An 18,026-nucleotide genomic window follows, 5' to 3' on the forward strand; every position below is an offset into this window, starting at 1 on the left:
AAATGACATTATTTTCATTTTTGGGTGAACAAACCTTTTAATATTAGCTACAATGGGAAAGAGGGACTGGTGAGGTTAATAAATGTGGAATATTCACTGTCTGCCTTGATTTCTCAGGTATGATACTGACAAGTGGTTTACACCTATGGTTACCTGTGTAGAAATCACATTGACAGACATAAATAAATAAATAAATAGCAGGTGCTACTTGGTTTGATATTTTATATCTAATGAAATTAAATTTATAAAAAAAAAATTAAAAAATGGGGGAAAAATTACTAAAAGTGTTCATATTCTTTTTGGGGTCACTGTCAGTGTTGAGGATAACACATTACAAGTAACGTGAGTAACGTAATCAGATTACTAACCAGTAACTAGTAAAGTAACGCATTACTTTTAAATTTACAACAAAATATCTGAGTTACTTTGTTTTCCCATTTTTTGACTGACACCTCTCCTGTCCCCATGTTGAGAGAAATCGGGAGTAAGTGCAGAGGAGTTGGGTGTGCTGTGTTAACATAATGGTTATTCTAGACTATTTCTAGACTAAATGCCAGTATACATTTAATCATTTACTACTTCTCCTGCATCCTATTCTTCTGTATTCCAGAATGGCAGCACAGCTGAAAGGCTTGTTTGTTTGAACTGCGCCCTCTATTGTACAGGCATGAATTTGCATTTCTTTCAGTCTGAAGCTTATTCATTTCACCTTTGGTGGGCCTTTACATTTGCCAAAAATATAACTTTTTTGTTGTTCTAAAAACAAACAAACAAACAGCCCAGCCCAGATGAGAAAAAGTAACGCGAAAGTAATGTAACGCATTACTTTACATAAAAGTAACTAAGTAACACAATTGACAATTACTGTTGCTATGTCCGACAAGCCATGCCGATCTCTCGCCACACATCATGCTCACACAGTGAAAAATACATTGTGGAGAAAAGAGGACACTGACAAAGGCAGAGAAGGTTACTTTTGATATGAAACAAAGTCTCAAATTTGAAATTTTGTCATTTTTAAAGAAATTTAAACAATAAATACCGTTTTGTGGCTCTTTAATGTGTCGTGACAGATCTCTGTAGCTCCTCAGTTCAAGCGACTCGTGGACCGATCATCTCTTCCTAGTTCATTTATCATTAAATAAACAGGAAAGAACATCATAAGGAATGTTGTTTCAATCGCGGAAAGACGTCAGTACACACCATTTTTCAAGTTCAAGTCCACCTACGTTAATCTACTAACTCCCCTGACTGCTTTGTCGGACAAAATGGCAGATTTGGCGTTATGATTGGTTAGATCGCCTGTCAATCAAACTCCTGGCGAAGGTTCAATTAGTTACTTTTTAGGGAGTAATGCAATATTGTAGTGCATTACTTTTAAAAGTAACCTTCCCCAACACTGGTCACTGTGCATCATCGGACGGCTCATTTTGAAACAAGAAGTTGTTTTGAATTTCCTGAAATTACATCCGGTCATCATCAGAGCTGCCACATAGTCAGTTTATGACAAATAATTCATGAGAAGATTATAATGAAAATTACTTTAGAGTTCACGTGACTACATTAGTATTGTTTCTGATCATCAATTATGTCTTGTATGATATCTGTAACAATATTAAAATAAAATGCTGAGAAAAATATAAAGGAAAGTAACAATATTTTCTAGTCCTATTTCGTTAAATTTGATTGTTTTATTTCAAGCATGAGTTTTGAGAGCTGATTGATCATAACAAGCTTCGGTAGCCACTGTCTGTCTGATTCATAATGAAATAGGCTACGTGATAAAGTCAGACTCGAGGTGTGACCATGAAACTCTATGACTAAGATGTTTTGGGTTTTTTTTGGGTGCAGACAAAAGGTAGGACATATCTTTAAAACAGCTCACCCTCTCTGTTTCCTTTTCTTAAACAAAGCACCCAGCAGAGCAGATGGGAGCAGCTGTTGGAGCGGGTGGAGTGTGCACACGTCTCACTCTCCAGATGACCAGATGAATCATCAGCATGGTGTCAACCTCTTTCTCACTGCACTTTCTATCCTTCCCTGTCTCCGGCCAATCTCTCTCATCCAGTATTTGTCTGTGTGTCTGATCTCTCTTCCCCCTCTTGCTGATTCCAGTCTATTTATATGAACTAATTTCAGGAGACACTTTTCCCTAATTTCCTCTTTGTGTCTGTTTTTTCCTGAGCTCCAGACTGGTGAGGAATTACTTTGTCAATCCCTGTGTGGCCAAGCTTTCCCAGCAGGCTCAGCGCTAAGGCTGGTAGATTTTTCGAAGTTTTGGAAGGGAGAGCGAGTGCTGCATGTTCCATCTAAATGTCTCCAAATTAATCATTCACGTTAATGGGATGCGTCCAGCAGCTTTTGTTTGCTGAACATCAAAGCCGGGTCACTAGGTTCGGCTATGACAAACAGGCAGGACAGAAAGTGAATAAACTGTCATGTTTTATATGGACAGATTATTCTCCACAATTCAAAGCCAGTTCAATCTCTTCTTCATGAATAAAAAGACGTGCGTCTGCAGAGTATTATGATTGTGGTCACTTGCGTCTGTACCGTCCTCGAAACCCTCTCTCCATCTCATTTGCATGAATAAACATGTAACATCTTGTATTAAAACCTATTCCAGTCAGACTAAAGAGCCTCTTATGGTCTCCATTGGCTAATACAAAGTACGAAAGCCAGCAAACAACTAATGCATGTTTATTTAAATCCCAAGGGCTAATTAAAGATAAAACGATGTGTCTGTGTGTAGCTGTCAAGTAAAAATGAGTATGATAGTCCCTCATTTATTATAGTGTTTCTTCAACTAATGGGCACTTCTGACCCTGTGGGATTTTAGAAAATATAAAACACATTTGAAGTCAAGATGAAACTGAAGTAGCAACAGATCTTTTCTTCTTTATTGTGAGGCACAGCCAAGTGAAACGGATTAAAGAAAAAGAGAAGAAGAAAAAAAGTAAGGAATTGGTTCCATCCATTGGTTGATAATTAGATGGAGGCAGAACTAAATGAGAGCTTGCCATCGGTTGTAGGAAAGGATGGGGTTTAAGAGGACTAAATGATTGGAGAAGTCCTGAATACATCACAGAAGATCAAGGTATGACATTTTGATTAAAAATGAAGAGGCCCAAAAAAATGTCAAAGTATTTTATCTATTAAGATTACAATATAATACTGTACACAATATAACTGTCACATTTTGCTGGTCAGTAAACACTACGACAAAGAATTCAATATATATTCACTATATATAGACACTCAGGAGAATACAGCAATAATAAACACTAATCAAACACGCAACATTAACGCAAGACAAAACACTGGGGAGAATTAATGGCTTAAGGATTAGTTCACTTCAGAATAAAAATTTTCTGATAATTCACTCACCCCCATGGCATCCAAGATGTTTATGTCTTTCTTTCTTCAGTCGAAAAGAAATTAAGCTTTTTGAGGAAAACGTTACAGGGTTTTCTCCATATAGTGGACTTCAACAGGGTACAATGGATTGAATTGCAGTTTCAGTTCAGCTTCAAAGGGCTCTACACAATCCCAGCCGAGGAATAAGGGCCTTGTCTAGCAAAACAATCAGTCATTTTCTTTAAAAAAAAACTTTTTAACCACAAATGCTCGTTTTGCACAGCTCTGCAATGTGCCACGTATTACGTAATCACTTTGGAAAGGTTTACAAAGTGAATGTGCAAATACTGAGTCAAATGCCCTTTACAAAAAAAAAGGTAAAACAATGATGTCGTACGATTTTGAAATTGGAGGAGAAAATGAGAAGTTTTTTGCCCTACCGCATGACCTTTCCAACGTGATTACGTAATGCGTGGCGCATCGCAGAGCAGTGCAAGACAAACATTTGTGGTTAAAAAGTATATCATTTTCTGTTTTTTTTTTTTAGAAAATGACCGATGGTTTCACTAGACAAGACCCTTATTCCTTGACTAGGATCGTGTAGAGCCCTTTGAAGCTGCACTGAAACTGCATTTTGGACCTTCAAACCGTTGTACCCTGGTGAAGTCCGCTATATGAAGAAAAATCCCGGAATGTTTTCCTCAAAAACCTTACTTTCTTTTCGACCGAAGAAAGACATAAACATCCTGGATGACATGGTGGTGAGTAAATTATCAGGAAACTTTAATGCTTAAGTTGAACTAATCCTTTAAATATACAAGATGAACAGAAACAAGTGCATGGAACCAATTACCAAACATGGAAACTAATAAGCAAAGTGAACAATGAACACAGGCAATCCAAAACAGGAAACAGTGAAAACTAAACCAAAACAGAACATACAGTACATGTTACAATAACATATTTTTTGCATAATTTGACAAAATCAGAGCTTGAATGGAAATGAAGCACAGCAACATTCTCTTGTTGATTTTTCTGGTTCTGAATCAAGTGTACAATACAAATCTATACATAAAGATATCTGAAAAAATAAAAATCAATCCCTTGGACATAAAAGTGCTCATAGTTGAAGAATCATCACAACATGCATAGAAAGCACAGAAGTGTAAAAATAAACAAGCTTCCTGTGTCCACTGGAATTGCATTGTGCCACCCAGACTGGCGGTCCCCATCTAAAAACACTGCAATCCCCTGGAGGCCACAGATCTGATGTGTCTGGAGAGCATTATTGAATTTTACACATCCTGTAAACCAGCCATAGTGTTTATTACCACAGATCCCTGACCTTAAACACATCTCACTGTGCTCCAACGCCGCACGGCAGCGTTACATAATTCCATTAAACCCACAGCCAATGGATGTCTCATCGACGCTTTCTGGACTCTCTTCCTCTCTGTCCACCATCAAATCTGATGGTCAGCGCTCTATTCTCAGTCCATTAGGTCTGTCCCTATGTGTCATTGATATTCACTCTCTCTTAATAACAGATATGGGGCACACACAGTGTCATTCATAGGACAAAGGTAAAAGTCTTACATAAGAGAGCATGGGGTGTTTTATCAATAACAAGCTGGCAAGGGAGGTCATGTGTGCATAATACTATGAGGGAACAACAGAATTATGGGCACAAATATTATGGGGGAAATACAGTCAAATGAGCATAAAATATATTTCAACAGATCACTGATAAAACAGCTTGACGTGATAATGCACATTCCTCTCTGCTTTGACCTAAAAAAGAGAAACTTACACAGATGAATGATGTAATGACAACAAAACATTACAGTATGATAACAGGGTGTAAATCAAGGACAAGGACTCATCAGGGCCTCATGGCAGGTTCATGAAGGACATGTCTGACAATCAAAGTCTTCCTCTCTGTCTTTTAAAGGCAAACAGAGAGACACAAAGGGACTGAAGTTAATAGTGATGAATATATTAACATAGTCGGGGAAGAAAAGGCTGCTTAAATACAAATTTGCTCTTGTTAAAAAAAATTTCAAAAACATGTAAAATGTCATAAAGTTAATCAAGTTTTGAGGTCACTTCATGCCTTAAGATTTCACAGAGATGCCACTGAAGACAATAAAAACCCATTGCACACATGACTCTTACCCCAACTTATGGTTGATATGTTTTACATTTTGAAAAAGAATGTGTGCTGGATATGTTCTGCACACATAAAAAAATGTGTTAAAATTGTACCCTTAGGGGTACAACAGCTTGTTGCTGGGGCAGTACCCTTAAAAGGACATCTTTGTACCTTTTTTACTCCTAAAAGGTACATATTAGTACCTTAAGGTCTGTGATATGTTTTTTTTTATTTTTTTTTTTATGAATCAATATGCTTGAGTTAAATATTTTAATTATGATCTTAAATGTTACAAATGTTCAAAATGTTTTAAAAAACATTAAAGATATAAGATCTATTGCCATCTACTGGTACACATTTCTAATTGCAATAAAAGCCACAGTAAATGAGTGAAACATTTATTTTTTAATAGTTTGCTGAATTGTCACTGACAATTACTTACAATGAAACAGAAAATAACAAAACAACGACACAAAGTATAAAATATTTGCTTTAACATCAAGCTGAAATAACTATCTAGATACAATGTGATTATTTCTAAGGCTATAAGACAAATATAAAGAACATTATAATTCCCTTTGGAAAAAATAGTCTCTGCAGTATTTAATATTTATAATATAACATATTAAATAAAAACTATTTTGATAATTTCTGTTTTCTGAACCACAAATATGATTACATGTCATTTGATTCAATTGCAGACCCCAAGTTTTTCATTGAGGTAAAAGAAAATGTTCAGTAACACTTTAGGAAGTACATTTACTAAACAAATTATTTGAGGAGCAAAACACCAACAGAACTACCACTTCTAACATTTGTTTATATTGATACTTCTCTATCCAGATTAGAAGGGGATCTGTATGTTCTCTTGTTTTACAGTTTACCTCAATATCAGAGCACAAAAGTGTATTTTTGTAGTCAGTAGTACAACCGTCAGTCATGTAGACATACTTAACACAGACACCTGGTGTTCAAGTGGGGCTTTTTAGGCAATTTCAGGTAGTATCTATACAGTTAAGAAAATATTCACTCTACCCTGACCCTGCCTATCATGCACACCAATTTATTCACCGATATTTTGTCAAGACATGACCTTCCTGCTGCAGGTGATCCTCACATGACCAATGGGAATGCATGATGTTTTCCTGACTAGGCTTGCGTGTAGCGGATGATCTCACTCAAGTCATAGCCGGTCACTGCAAATGCGTAGCCGTCCCCATCACAGAACTTGGCTCCACAGATCTGTGTGTCAGTCACACACTCATTGTACATGTGCTCAATCTAGAAAGGGCAGAAAAAGCGAAGTACGTTTGAAATCAGCTGAACACGCATAAAGTGAAAAAAACAAACAAAAAAACAGCATTTATTTGAAATAGAAATAACATTAACATAAATTTATTTACTGTAACTTTTGATCAATTTAATGCATCTTGCTGAATAAAAAAAATCTTACAAATAAAAGCTGAAATTTTGAATGGTAGTGTATGTGTCTGTGAAGGATTTTACCTCTACACTGTTAGTCTCTGGGGTCAAGCTCAGATGCCACACTCTAACCCAAGAGTCTTCTGCTGCAGAGAGCAGCTTTTGCATTAAACAAAGGAAAACAATTCCTGTCAGGACCACTATTGTCAAATATGACTGATAATTGCATAAAGTTTGGATTAGCGGTATGGTTCTGTTCTGAACAAGAACTCCCTGCGCATCCATGCAGCCTAGCATGGATAAGAGCAGGGAGAGCAGCAATAACCCCCCTTAGGGTAACAGAACATAACCAACATAAATGTGCAGATATCATTCATGTCAATAATTTAACATGTACACATTTTTCAAGAACTAGTCTGATTCAAGGGGAATCAGAAGGCCAAATCCTGACTGACGAGAGGAGGATCTGGGGATGGAGGAGGGTAATTAGCTCCTGAGAAATGTGATATCTACTGATAATACAGAGGAGCTTATATATTGATGCCGTGATAGGCGTTGTATTCCTATAGGTAGACGTGAGTCATCTGGGAGTCAGCTGATGTGAGCTTGACTGACGTGACCTGCCAGAAGCAGGTATAGAGATCAGTATATGAGAGCCATTTACCATTTTAAGAACACATCTGATTAGGAAAACTTCTTAATTAAGCCTATTTCTGCTCAAAACAGATGTAAATAATAAGATTAGACTCAGAGTGCACATACTGTATGTGCTGATCCATGCATTAATTGTAAGTTATTCAGACAGTATACATTTTTTCTCTCACCAGGCCAGTGAATGGGGCAATGTCCAGTGAGTAGATCCAGCGTGCATGGGCATTGACCTCTGCATGCAGTATACCCGTGACTGCCTCATACAGACGGATCTGTCCCGTCCCATAGCCGGCAATGACTGTGCCCTTCCACAGTTTTACTGAAGAACAACTTGTGCTGAAAGAGGAAGATACACATTTCAAAAATATATGTACTATAATATTCTTGTATAATATACTGGTATGTTTATAGTGAGCCTCTTTCATGAAACGTTTTGGTGTAATTGTTCTGATGTAAGTTTTCGGATTCGTGAAATGGTGCGTTTTCTGTTCTTTTAGGAAAACTGATGACACTGCATTTTGATAACACTTACCAAAACAAAATATAATTACAAAATTAATTAGTTTAATTAGTAGTAATTATTCAATTGGTTATATGTAAAGCTGAGCACCAGCATTTGTCAGCAAGCTTAACACTTACTGAATCGCTTTTGTTAAAAATATGGCTAATTAATTAATTATTTTGCATCTATGCAATATACTGGAGCCAAACCTAAGAAGAGAGTCCAAAAGATCCCACAGGATTCCTGTACACATAATTCATACAGTTGTAATTCATGGGCAGTAATTAAAAATTAGCTTATATGCACTACCTGTTTATAAATTATTGGAATTCAATAGCAATTCAATTAACTATCAAATCTCAGGTTTCCAGAGGAGAGGTTTTTTTTGGGAAGGTCCACTTTACATTCAAATTATTTAGAATATACTCATATATTTACGAAAGTTTCATGAATGAATCCCATTGTCTCTTGTTACTTTCTAACATACTCAAAACCAGGGATCTTGTTGAGCAGTTGAAAATCCTCTCCTGATTTCCACACACAGAGGAGGCCAGAGTCATCAGCGCTAACTAAATCAGCAATGCACTCCTGCAAAAAGAGGCCAATTGAATATTAAAACATTTGAGCCACCAGTAATTTAAATCAACTGAACCAAACATAACAAATAAAACACATAAAATAGCATTTGCTATATGGTTTACAAATATAACAGGAAAGTTACTATAAGTTAATACCAGACTGCCTGAGCACTCAGAGGCCATGTCTGTAATGGCCTCTTTGTGTTCCTCCAAAACCTCAGACAGGGTGATGTTACTGCCTTTACTGGGAACGTCAAACACCAGCACTGAGCCAGAGGAGACCCCTGAAAAAAGTGCGAGGAATGGAAAGGGGCTCTTTTAGTATGCATAATAAGGAAATACATAAATGGCTTACTTAGAACAGACAGATATTTAATATATATCCACAGCTGACAGATGAAGCCACTTGCCTACACAAATGTGTTTTTCCCGCACCGCTGCAATCCCTCGGGCAAACACTGCTTTAGCTGGGAAATTACAACAGATTATTTCAGTTTTATGAAGTACGCAGTCAGTCACAACAAATTTCACACAGTTCTTTCTTTAAGTTAATAAAAGAAAAAGAATAAACCCATTTACAGAGACAGAGGTGTGCACTGACCTGTGGGGGTCTCTGGTGTGTCCAGGGCATGCCAATAGACCATAATGGATCCATCTGATTCATACATCTGATGAATAAACATAGTTTAAGTCATGTTTCCCATGCACTTAAAGAGCATGGCATAACACTTCACCCACCTGGATTCCTTTCTGAGAAGTGAGAACAAGAAGATCTCTTGAGGGCAGGACACACCAGGCTGCCTGTCAGACAAAAAATAGTGTTTTATATGATATTGGGTTAAATGTTAAAACAATCAAAAGTAAAAAATACTGTCAGTTTACTAATTTGTGGTGTTAAAATAGTGACAGCATTAAAACATAGTAAGCAAAACTGTACTCAAACGGTACTTTAGTCTTACCTGCATGATAAGTGAGGAGCTGGTGGCCACGTTGCCTTCTTTAGACTGCAGCTGTCGGTGGGAATAGTTCAGCCCGTCCCAGGAGGCGCTGACCATGTTTACCACGTTGGCGTGGACCACCGTGAAATAGGTGAGGCAGCGCGGCGCGATGCGCAGGACGCTCAGGTTGTTGTAGAGCGCGGACGCGCTGCTCTTTATTGGAATGCTTTTCTCTTTGTGGTACATTTTCGACATTATTTGGAGGATGTTCTTTCTGAAATACGTTGAAATCAGTTCAAACAAAATGGACAATTGTGCGGTAATCCTGAGTTTATTGAGGCAGAGAATGCGGTGCTGTACCAACACTAAATCGGATTTTAGCGGTATGTCCAGACTGGTTTAACGCGGTAAGATATGGAATATAAAATACGTCTTCTTTTCCAGTAACAACACACTGACATTCAATTAACCGCAGGCATTATTATTTACCATGTAATCGGGCGTGATGCATACATAATTCTAACAGCTACCAAGCCTGAATGAAGGCAACTGATGGGTTCTCCTGCTAATCCTCTTCTTTTCAGTGAAAATACAACATAAAATGGCTTCTCGTATGGAAATAACATACGCCGTTCCCCCTGTTATTAGACCAGTCGATGTCAGATAAGAGGTATAATGAATATTTTTGTCTAATTGTATTCAAGCAAGGTCTCACCACCATTTCGCGTCTCTTGCAGCCATAGTGACGGAGCAGACATGTGTACGTGTGTAGAACGTCACAATTATCTGCGGTGCACGGAGTGACGCACGGTTCTCTCTCTCTCTCTCTCTCTATGTTCTGTATGCTTATATCACTGTATGTTCATGTTCAACAAACAAATTTAAAAAATTTCCATATATTGTTTCAAACAAATGCTATCATTTGAATCGTTTCATAGATTATATTTTTTGGGGGAAAATATTAGATTTATAATTAATATATAATTACCCTGCTAAACAATATTTTGTAAAATATAATGATAACTGTCTGTTGTAGGTTACCTGTTGTAACAAATGCTCTGAAACAGCAGTGCTAAAATGTGGTGTGTTCATGACCATTTAAGTCATCAAATTATTTTTCAATAAAATTTAAAAGATTCAAAAGATGGTTGACATGACAAGGATATGGATGCAGACTGGACTGATACACAAGTATCGGTCTGCTCATGTTTGCTGGTGTCTACAAATCTCACAATGAAGCCACAACTAGTTTATGGTAAATCAGGGAGAGTGATGTTTCGGGCCACCATACCACTGTGCAAGTTAAAAAAAAATTATCAAGGGTCATCCGATTTGATGACAAAGAAATATCTGCCAGGCGAGAAAACAAACTGTTAGTGACAGATGGAAAAAAATGGGTGGAAAGACTGCGGTTAATATATAATACAAGTAAACCTATCAAATATTGAAATAAAATCTTGGCAGTCTGTCATGCCAGTAGAAGCTATGCCTGGAATATGCAAGTTTACAAAGGAAAATTGCTAGGGCAGAAATCAGGGCTGACATATATTGTACACCATGTGACAACTGCTCTCCAGGGACACACAATAACATCCAACTATTTCTTCACACCGTATGCCCTTTGCACAGAGCTTCTTCAGAGAAAATTGACCATGGTTGGAACTGTGTGCAGGAACAAGCCAGAGCTCCCAAATGTAGACAGAAGACACCTCGTTGGCCTATGGCACTGTTTTACAACACGCTGTACATTTTCTGTGCTGTGGAAGAAAATTGAGTGAAGAGCTACCAAAAGAATTGGCACCAATCTGCCTCTTGTGAATTAGATTTTTTTTTTTTTTAAGTGAAGATACAAAATGTGTTTTTATATTTTATAATATTATATAAAAATGAATTGTGTAAATAAAATCCCTACCCCAAAATACAAAACAAGTGCTTTTACGTTTTTATAAAATATTATATTATTGTTGTTTCTGGTGATTTTTTTCTTAATATACAGATTGGGTTTTTCAAATGAACAAAACCACATATTATTTGGTTTTGTTGTTGTTTTGTTTTGTTTTGTTTGCCAATAAAAAAATAAAGATTATCCCCATTTCACTTTTTGTAGCACATTGACAAACAAGAAGCTGCCTGTAACCCTCCTACATAATACAGATATCAAAATCTCTTTTGATATTTAGTTGTGAAAGATCTAATTGTTAGCATTCTGTGGGAGGTACAAAGGTTCCTCCTTCTGAAAGACCTGAGCAGAATGTTTTTTCTTTAATCCTCTCAGTGAAAAGCAAAGCATTTTCCTAAACCAAAATATCAAATGTAAAATCTGAAATTTCCTTGAATAAAAATAGAAAATGTTAGCAGTAATACAACTACAGTATGTAACAAAACACACAATAACCTCAGTTGCTCACCAAAGTATATGTATGAATTTGAAGACAGCAAGTGAAAGGAACAAATGAATGACTTGGTGTACAAGAGGCCTGCAGAGAGGTTGTGGTTATGGGGTTTGTGAAGGTAGTTAGCATGAGCCCCATAATGAGATGGGCATCAGAGGGAGGGAAGGCAGAGATGACAATGTGATAAACAGAGGCTTTACAATGGCCAAGTTGCAGGCAGAAAACTCCCAAATTACAGTCGCTGACCTCAATCTGAAATGGTCTCAATTAACTCAGATTCTTTAAGAACATTCATCAAGAAAACTCATCATCTGCAGGATTTGTAAGGCTACGGCAGTGTAAACGATTAGTAAGACAACTTGTCACACAATTCTTAATTTGGTAACACTTTAGAATACTGTTTCTTACTTACTGCATAACTAATAAGGAATTACTGAAGAACTAATAGGTAATTCTTCATTAACACTTAAGTCACTGTTAACTACTAAGGAAGATGTGTTAACTAATCAGTATGTAATAGAATTTTATGATTATGTTAAGTAACAGTTAGTTTATCATTAACTAATCAATTCTGTCATATCTTCTGAAGAACTACTATTAATATCTACTAATTAATGTTCAAGAAAAATAACTATGAAGTAACTACTAATGAACAGAAAATGATTCATTTTCAAAGTTACTTGAGTAAAATTACAACTACTTTGTACTACTTTGTCACAGTCCACCACTTATTATTATTTTGGAAATTAAATATGCATTGATATGCTGCATAATATGCTGCACTCTTAAAAATACTCATCACTATTGTTCGGAAAGGAACCCCACCCCCACTGCCTTGCCATAACTATCCAACCAATCATAAAACCAATCATAAAACTATCCCAACTATCATAAAACCAGCATAGGACCAGCATAAACCAGCTCAAACCAGCATACCGGCTCCAAAACCTACCTTAACCAGCATATGCTGGTTTTTTCAGCAGGGTGATTACACTTGAATTGCTTTTAAATGTTTTAACTTTTGATTCTAAAATGTTGTTAAACAAGTTTAAATGTAAGTATTGTATACATGTTAAAACGGAATAAAATATGCTGTATTAAGAAATGTTCTCATCTGAAATAAAGGAGATTGTGTGAACTATAGGTTGTGTCGTGTATTTTACAAAGGTTTTTAGATTATTATATTTTTTTCAGAGTGTACGTTTGATTTGAGTCAGAATTATGTGGTAATTATTTATTAATTACTAATGAGTTCCCTAAGTCTTCACTTTAGAATACTGTTTAACGTTCTAAGTAATTACTGCAGAATTATCTAATAATTCTTTATTAATTACTAATGGGTTCCCTGTATTTTCGCCTTAAAATAGTTTCAAGTTCTAGGCTAATTCCTGCAGAATTATCTAATAATTCTTTATTAATTACTAATGGGTTCCATGTTATTTCACTTTAGAATACTGTTTCAGGTTCTAAGTAATTCCTGCAGAATTACTTGATAATTCTTTATTAATTACTAATGGGTTACCTGTATTTTCACTTTCCTTCAGTCATTGCCTTACATACTGGAATTTAGTCAATGGTAATGTGATATGCTGAGGAAAACAGACACACTTACAGTAGGCTACTGTATGAAATATAAAAGCTAATCTGAGGTAAGTTGGCTATGGCAAGGCATTTAGAGTGGAGGTTGGGTTCCTTTCCGAAGTTGATTTCTTACAGAACACACTCAAAACAATAATTTACCACACAGGCAAAAACCTCTATAAAATGTATTGTATTTTATTAATATTGCTTTTTCATAATACTACTACTGATAACATTAGTAAAGAAAGGGTCACAACTCAATGTAATTGTATTTGTTCATTATAGTTACTTCATAGTTATTTTTCTTGAACATTAATTAGTAGATAATTAATAGTAGTTCTTCAGGAGATATGACAGGATTCATTAGTTATTGATAAGCTAACTGTTACTTAACATAATCATAAAATTCTATTACATACTGATTAGTTAACACATCTTCCTTAGTAGTTAACAGTAGTGACTTAAGTGTTAATGAAGAATTACCTATTAGTTCTTCAATAATTACTTATTAGTTATGCAGTAAGTAAAAAACGTACTCGGTTACTAATGTAATCTCGGTTCCCTTAGATACGGAACGGAGTACTGCGTCGTCTGCCTTTTTAGGCAAGACGCAACGAGGAAACTCCTGTTTTCAGCGATTCTGAAGCCTTTTTTAATCACGCAGTAAAACTGCATGACCATTGGTTCGTGGAGTTTAATAAAACGAAGCAATGGAGGCACGGCAGGGCCGCGTGAGCCAATGGTGAGAGAGCCTGCTCGAGCTCGCCAAAATGGGCGGGGTCTTGGGCTATATAAGCGGCCGTCTTGCCTTGGCAAACTGATTTAATTTGATGAAGCCATGGCATGAGGCATCCTACGAATAGCACGGCAAATTACACAGTACACCGTTCCGTATCTAAGGGAACTGAGGTTACATTAGTAACCGAGTACGTTCCCTTTTGATACTACACTACATACTGCCTTTTTAGGCAAGACACAACAGGGATTATACAATCACGCCGTGCTATGAAGGGGGAACAACAGAGCATCCGAGCGGAGCAATGAGGAGGGCTCGCACGGATGCACATAGCGTAACATATCCCGGATTAGATAGGGGACTTGGGGACACTATAGCCATCCTCCCATTTCTATATATTCTAGGAGCTCCCTTGAGGCCTAGAGCATATACAGGGAAAGGGAAAAAAAATATGTTATTACCTGGACTTTGGTCAGGGCCATAAATGAGTACTCATAAGCTGATCACATTAGTGAGGCTTATGCAGAGAGAACCTGCGTCTGTAATGCGGGGACGTCTGACAAAGGTGGATGGCGAGGCCCAGCTGGCCGCCTCACAAATTTCCGCAATGGACACGCTAGTGGACCATGCCCAAGAAGAGGCCATGCCCCTTGTGGAGTGTGCTCTAACACCTATGGGGCATTGTAGGCCCAAAGATGAGTAAGCGAGCGCTATAGCATCGACTATCCATCTGGATAACTTGGGCTTTGTGACCGGAAGACCTTTCGTACGACCACCGAAGCAGACAAAGAGTTGTTTTGACTGACGAAAAGAGGTGGAACAATCGATGTAAGTCCTCAGGGCCCTGACTGGACAGAGTTGGTTCAACTCCTGATCATCCTGGGAAGGAGGAAGTGCAGAGAGAATGACCATTTGTGGCCTAAAGGGTGTGGATAGGACTTTCGGGACATATCCATGTCTCGGTTTCAGGACAACTTTAGGCCCGAACTCAAGACAGGAGGGGCTCACGGAGAGTGCCTGTAAATCTCCGACTCGCTTTACAGATGCTAAGGCTAGCAATAAGGCGGTTTTTAGCATCAGAGGACATAAGTCGACAGTCTGGAGCGGTTCAAAGGGAGGGCCCTTAAGGCCCCTGAGAACCACAGACAGGTCCCATGTGGGAACTGTGTGGGGGCGGGGAGGGTTCAGCCTCCTAGCCCCTTTTAGGAAACGAACAACAAGGTTGTTTTTCCCTATCGACTGTCCCGCTACAGGAGCATGGGAGGCCGCTATGGCTGCTACATAGACTTTAAGGGTAGAGGGAGAACGGCCCCTATCCATTAAGTCCTGAAGGAAAGTCAATATCAAAGATATGTCACAAGTAAATGGGTCCTTGTCCCGGGCTGTACACCAGGCAGCAAAGACTGACCATTTTAGGGAGTAGAGATGTCTCGTTGACGGAGCTCTAGCTTGTGAGATAGTGTTCAGGACATCTTCAGGAAGGTCTGAAGGCTCCCGTCTAGAAGCCATACATGGAGATCCCACAGCTCGGGTTTTGGGTGCCAAATCGTCCCTCCCGCTTGGGAGAGGATGTCTCGTCTCAGGGGAACTGGCCATGGCTCCATGGACGCCAGCTGAGACAGGTCTGAGAACCATGGTTGGCTCCTCCATAGGGGAGCCACCAGGAAGACTTTGTGGGCACCTTCCCTGATTCGTCTGATGACCTGGGGAATCAGAGCGACCGGGGGAAAAGCGTACAGGAGGAGGCTGGGCCAGTCGTGGGCCAGCGCATCCTTGGTCTTTGAAAAAAAAATTGGGCAATTAAAGTTGTCTTCTGAGGGGAAGAGGTCGACCTCTGCCTTCCCGAAGACATCCCAAATTTCCTGAACCGTGAGGGGGTGGAGCAACCATTCCTCCGAGGGAAGGTTGCTCCAGGACAACATGTCCGCCCCTTTTGTTCAGTATGCCCTGAATATGCGCTGCTCTGAGTGAAAGCAGGCTGTGCTGGGCCCACTCTAGGATGGATCTCGCTAGAGTGAAGAGGGGCTTAGATGAAAGCCCTCCCTGGCGATTTATGAGGGACACCACTGTCATATTGTCTGATCTGACCAGGATGTGGTGTCCCGCCAAGAGAGGGAGGAAGGATTGGAGAGCTAGATACACCGCTATCATTTCCAGGTGGTTGATGTGAAGCTCGCTCTCTTGGCTCGATCAGCTCAAGAGATGGCACGGGGGCGGAGTCGAGATGTGAGTCCCGCCAATCCTCAGCATCCAAGGCCACTAGGGACATACTGTCATCCAGCGGCTCGTTGTCAGATCCCCTGAACGAGACCAGGTCGCTCGCGATGGCAGAGGGGCGCTGGTCCGGGCGGGAGAAGTGGATGGGGGAAGTCTCTCTCTGTGGAGAAAGTGAGGCACGCGGGACCTGAGCCGACGTGAGCTCACTTTCATCCGAGCGCTGAGATCCTCTGCGCCACTGTCACAGGCTCGGATGGGATGGCACGATGGGCGGAGTCACGTTCTGAAAAAAACCCTATCCGCGAGCGCAGAGAGGCGAGACTCATACTCTCGCAATGAGAGCAGGTTGATCCAGTGAGCGCGGCTTCTGCGTGGGACTTGCCCAGACATTGGACGCACTCACTGTGCCCGTCATCAGAGTGCAGAGGGGCTCTGCACCTGCCACAATCGTGGTGCAATGCCGCAGGAAATTTGCTTAAAGAAAAATGCTTTTTCAGCTTCCAACTGCGGCTGTAGAAGGAAGAACACCGTAAGCACGTGCTCGGCGCTGTGGGCGGCTCGGGTGCGAAGCGCTGACCAGGCTGCTTGAGAGTGGTGTGGAGGACAGAGCTGCTTGAGAGCGGTGAACTGATCCAGCTGCTGACGAGGCGGTGCGCTGATCAGGGCTGCACGAGAGCGGCGAGCTGGGCGGCGAGCTGGCAGAGCGGCCAGCTGAAAGTGAAAATAAAGCTGATCGAGAGCGGCGAGCTGCTCGAGAACGGCGAACTGCTTGAGAACGGCGAGCAGAGGAGAGGCGAGCTGATCTTGCTGCTGCAGAGCGGCGAGCTGATCAGCGGCAAATTCCAGCTGCTTGCAGGAAGAAGGTGGCTTCAAGTCTCGGGATCAACGAAGAGATATGATCTGCGCAGGGGCGCAGGAGACATTTTCAAAGTGGGGGGGACCAAACTGTAAGCTAAAGCCCAGATATCTCTCGTGGTAGAAATCGCATTCCGGGAACGCGGGGGCACCGCGATGCGACCACAAAGGGCACTTTCACTTTCGCGATCAAAGTGCACGCCACCGATAAGCATTGTAAATGCAGTATTACAGTATATTCATACCAATTAAACGCGCAGGTCTCCTCTCGTGCGTCCTCCCCACTGCGACGCTGGTCGAGGCAATAATCACTTTTGTTTCGCTTTCAGATATTTCTTTTATCAATGCCATCAATGCTTTTACCTTTCTAGATGTAATTACCGAAATCAAAACAGTCCATAAACTATAAATCCTCACGAAAACTTCAGTCAAGCCAGCTCGCGCGTCAACCTGAGAGATCAGCCTCCTTACCTTAATGTGTCAAATTTCTCGGTTTCTGAATGGACGGTTTGGCTTGATTGACAAAGCTAAAAGATGATATAGTGTGACTGATTGAAGCAGCCCTTATCAAAAGTAGGGGGGGTCGATTTCTGTCTTTTCAAAACTGCGGGGGTCCTGACCCCCCTGTCCCCCGTGTCAACGGT

At 39.7% G+C, this 18,026-nt stretch overlaps 1 protein-coding gene across 3 annotated transcripts; it reads right to left on the bottom strand.

Annotated features, from left to right (window-relative positions):
• Positions 1-5,895: 5,895 nt before the first annotated feature.
• On the bottom strand, positions 5,896-10,427 carry wdr54 (WD repeat domain 54). Of its 3 annotated transcripts, none has more exons than XM_051895463.1 (10): positions 10,316-10,427; positions 9,622-9,874; positions 9,401-9,463; positions 9,264-9,330; positions 9,073-9,129; positions 8,819-8,946; positions 8,572-8,672; positions 7,756-7,918; positions 7,016-7,090; positions 5,896-6,790 (listed from the first exon to the last, which is right to left on the bottom strand). In XM_051895463.1, the coding sequence occupies exons 2-10, from the start codon at positions 9,853-9,855 to the stop codon at positions 6,659-6,661; spliced, it is 1,020 nt and encodes a 339-aa protein (XP_051751423.1). In that variant the 5' UTR covers positions 9,856-9,874; positions 10,316-10,427; the 3' UTR covers positions 5,896-6,658. The 3 variants fall into 3 exon arrangements, 2 of the variants coding, with proteins under 2 accessions (XP_051751423.1, XP_051751424.1); XM_051895464.1 differs by having other exon boundaries at positions 10,090-10,371; XR_007930428.1 differs by having other exon boundaries at positions 6,644-6,790; positions 7,016-7,551; positions 9,622-10,372.
• Positions 10,428-18,026: the final 7,599 nt, after the last annotated feature.

The sequence above is a fragment of the Ctenopharyngodon idella genome, chromosome 5 (assembly GCF_019924925.1).
Source record: "Ctenopharyngodon idella isolate HZGC_01 chromosome 5, HZGC01, whole genome shotgun sequence".
Classification (NCBI taxonomy): domain Eukaryota; kingdom Metazoa; phylum Chordata; class Actinopteri; order Cypriniformes; family Xenocyprididae; genus Ctenopharyngodon; species Ctenopharyngodon idella.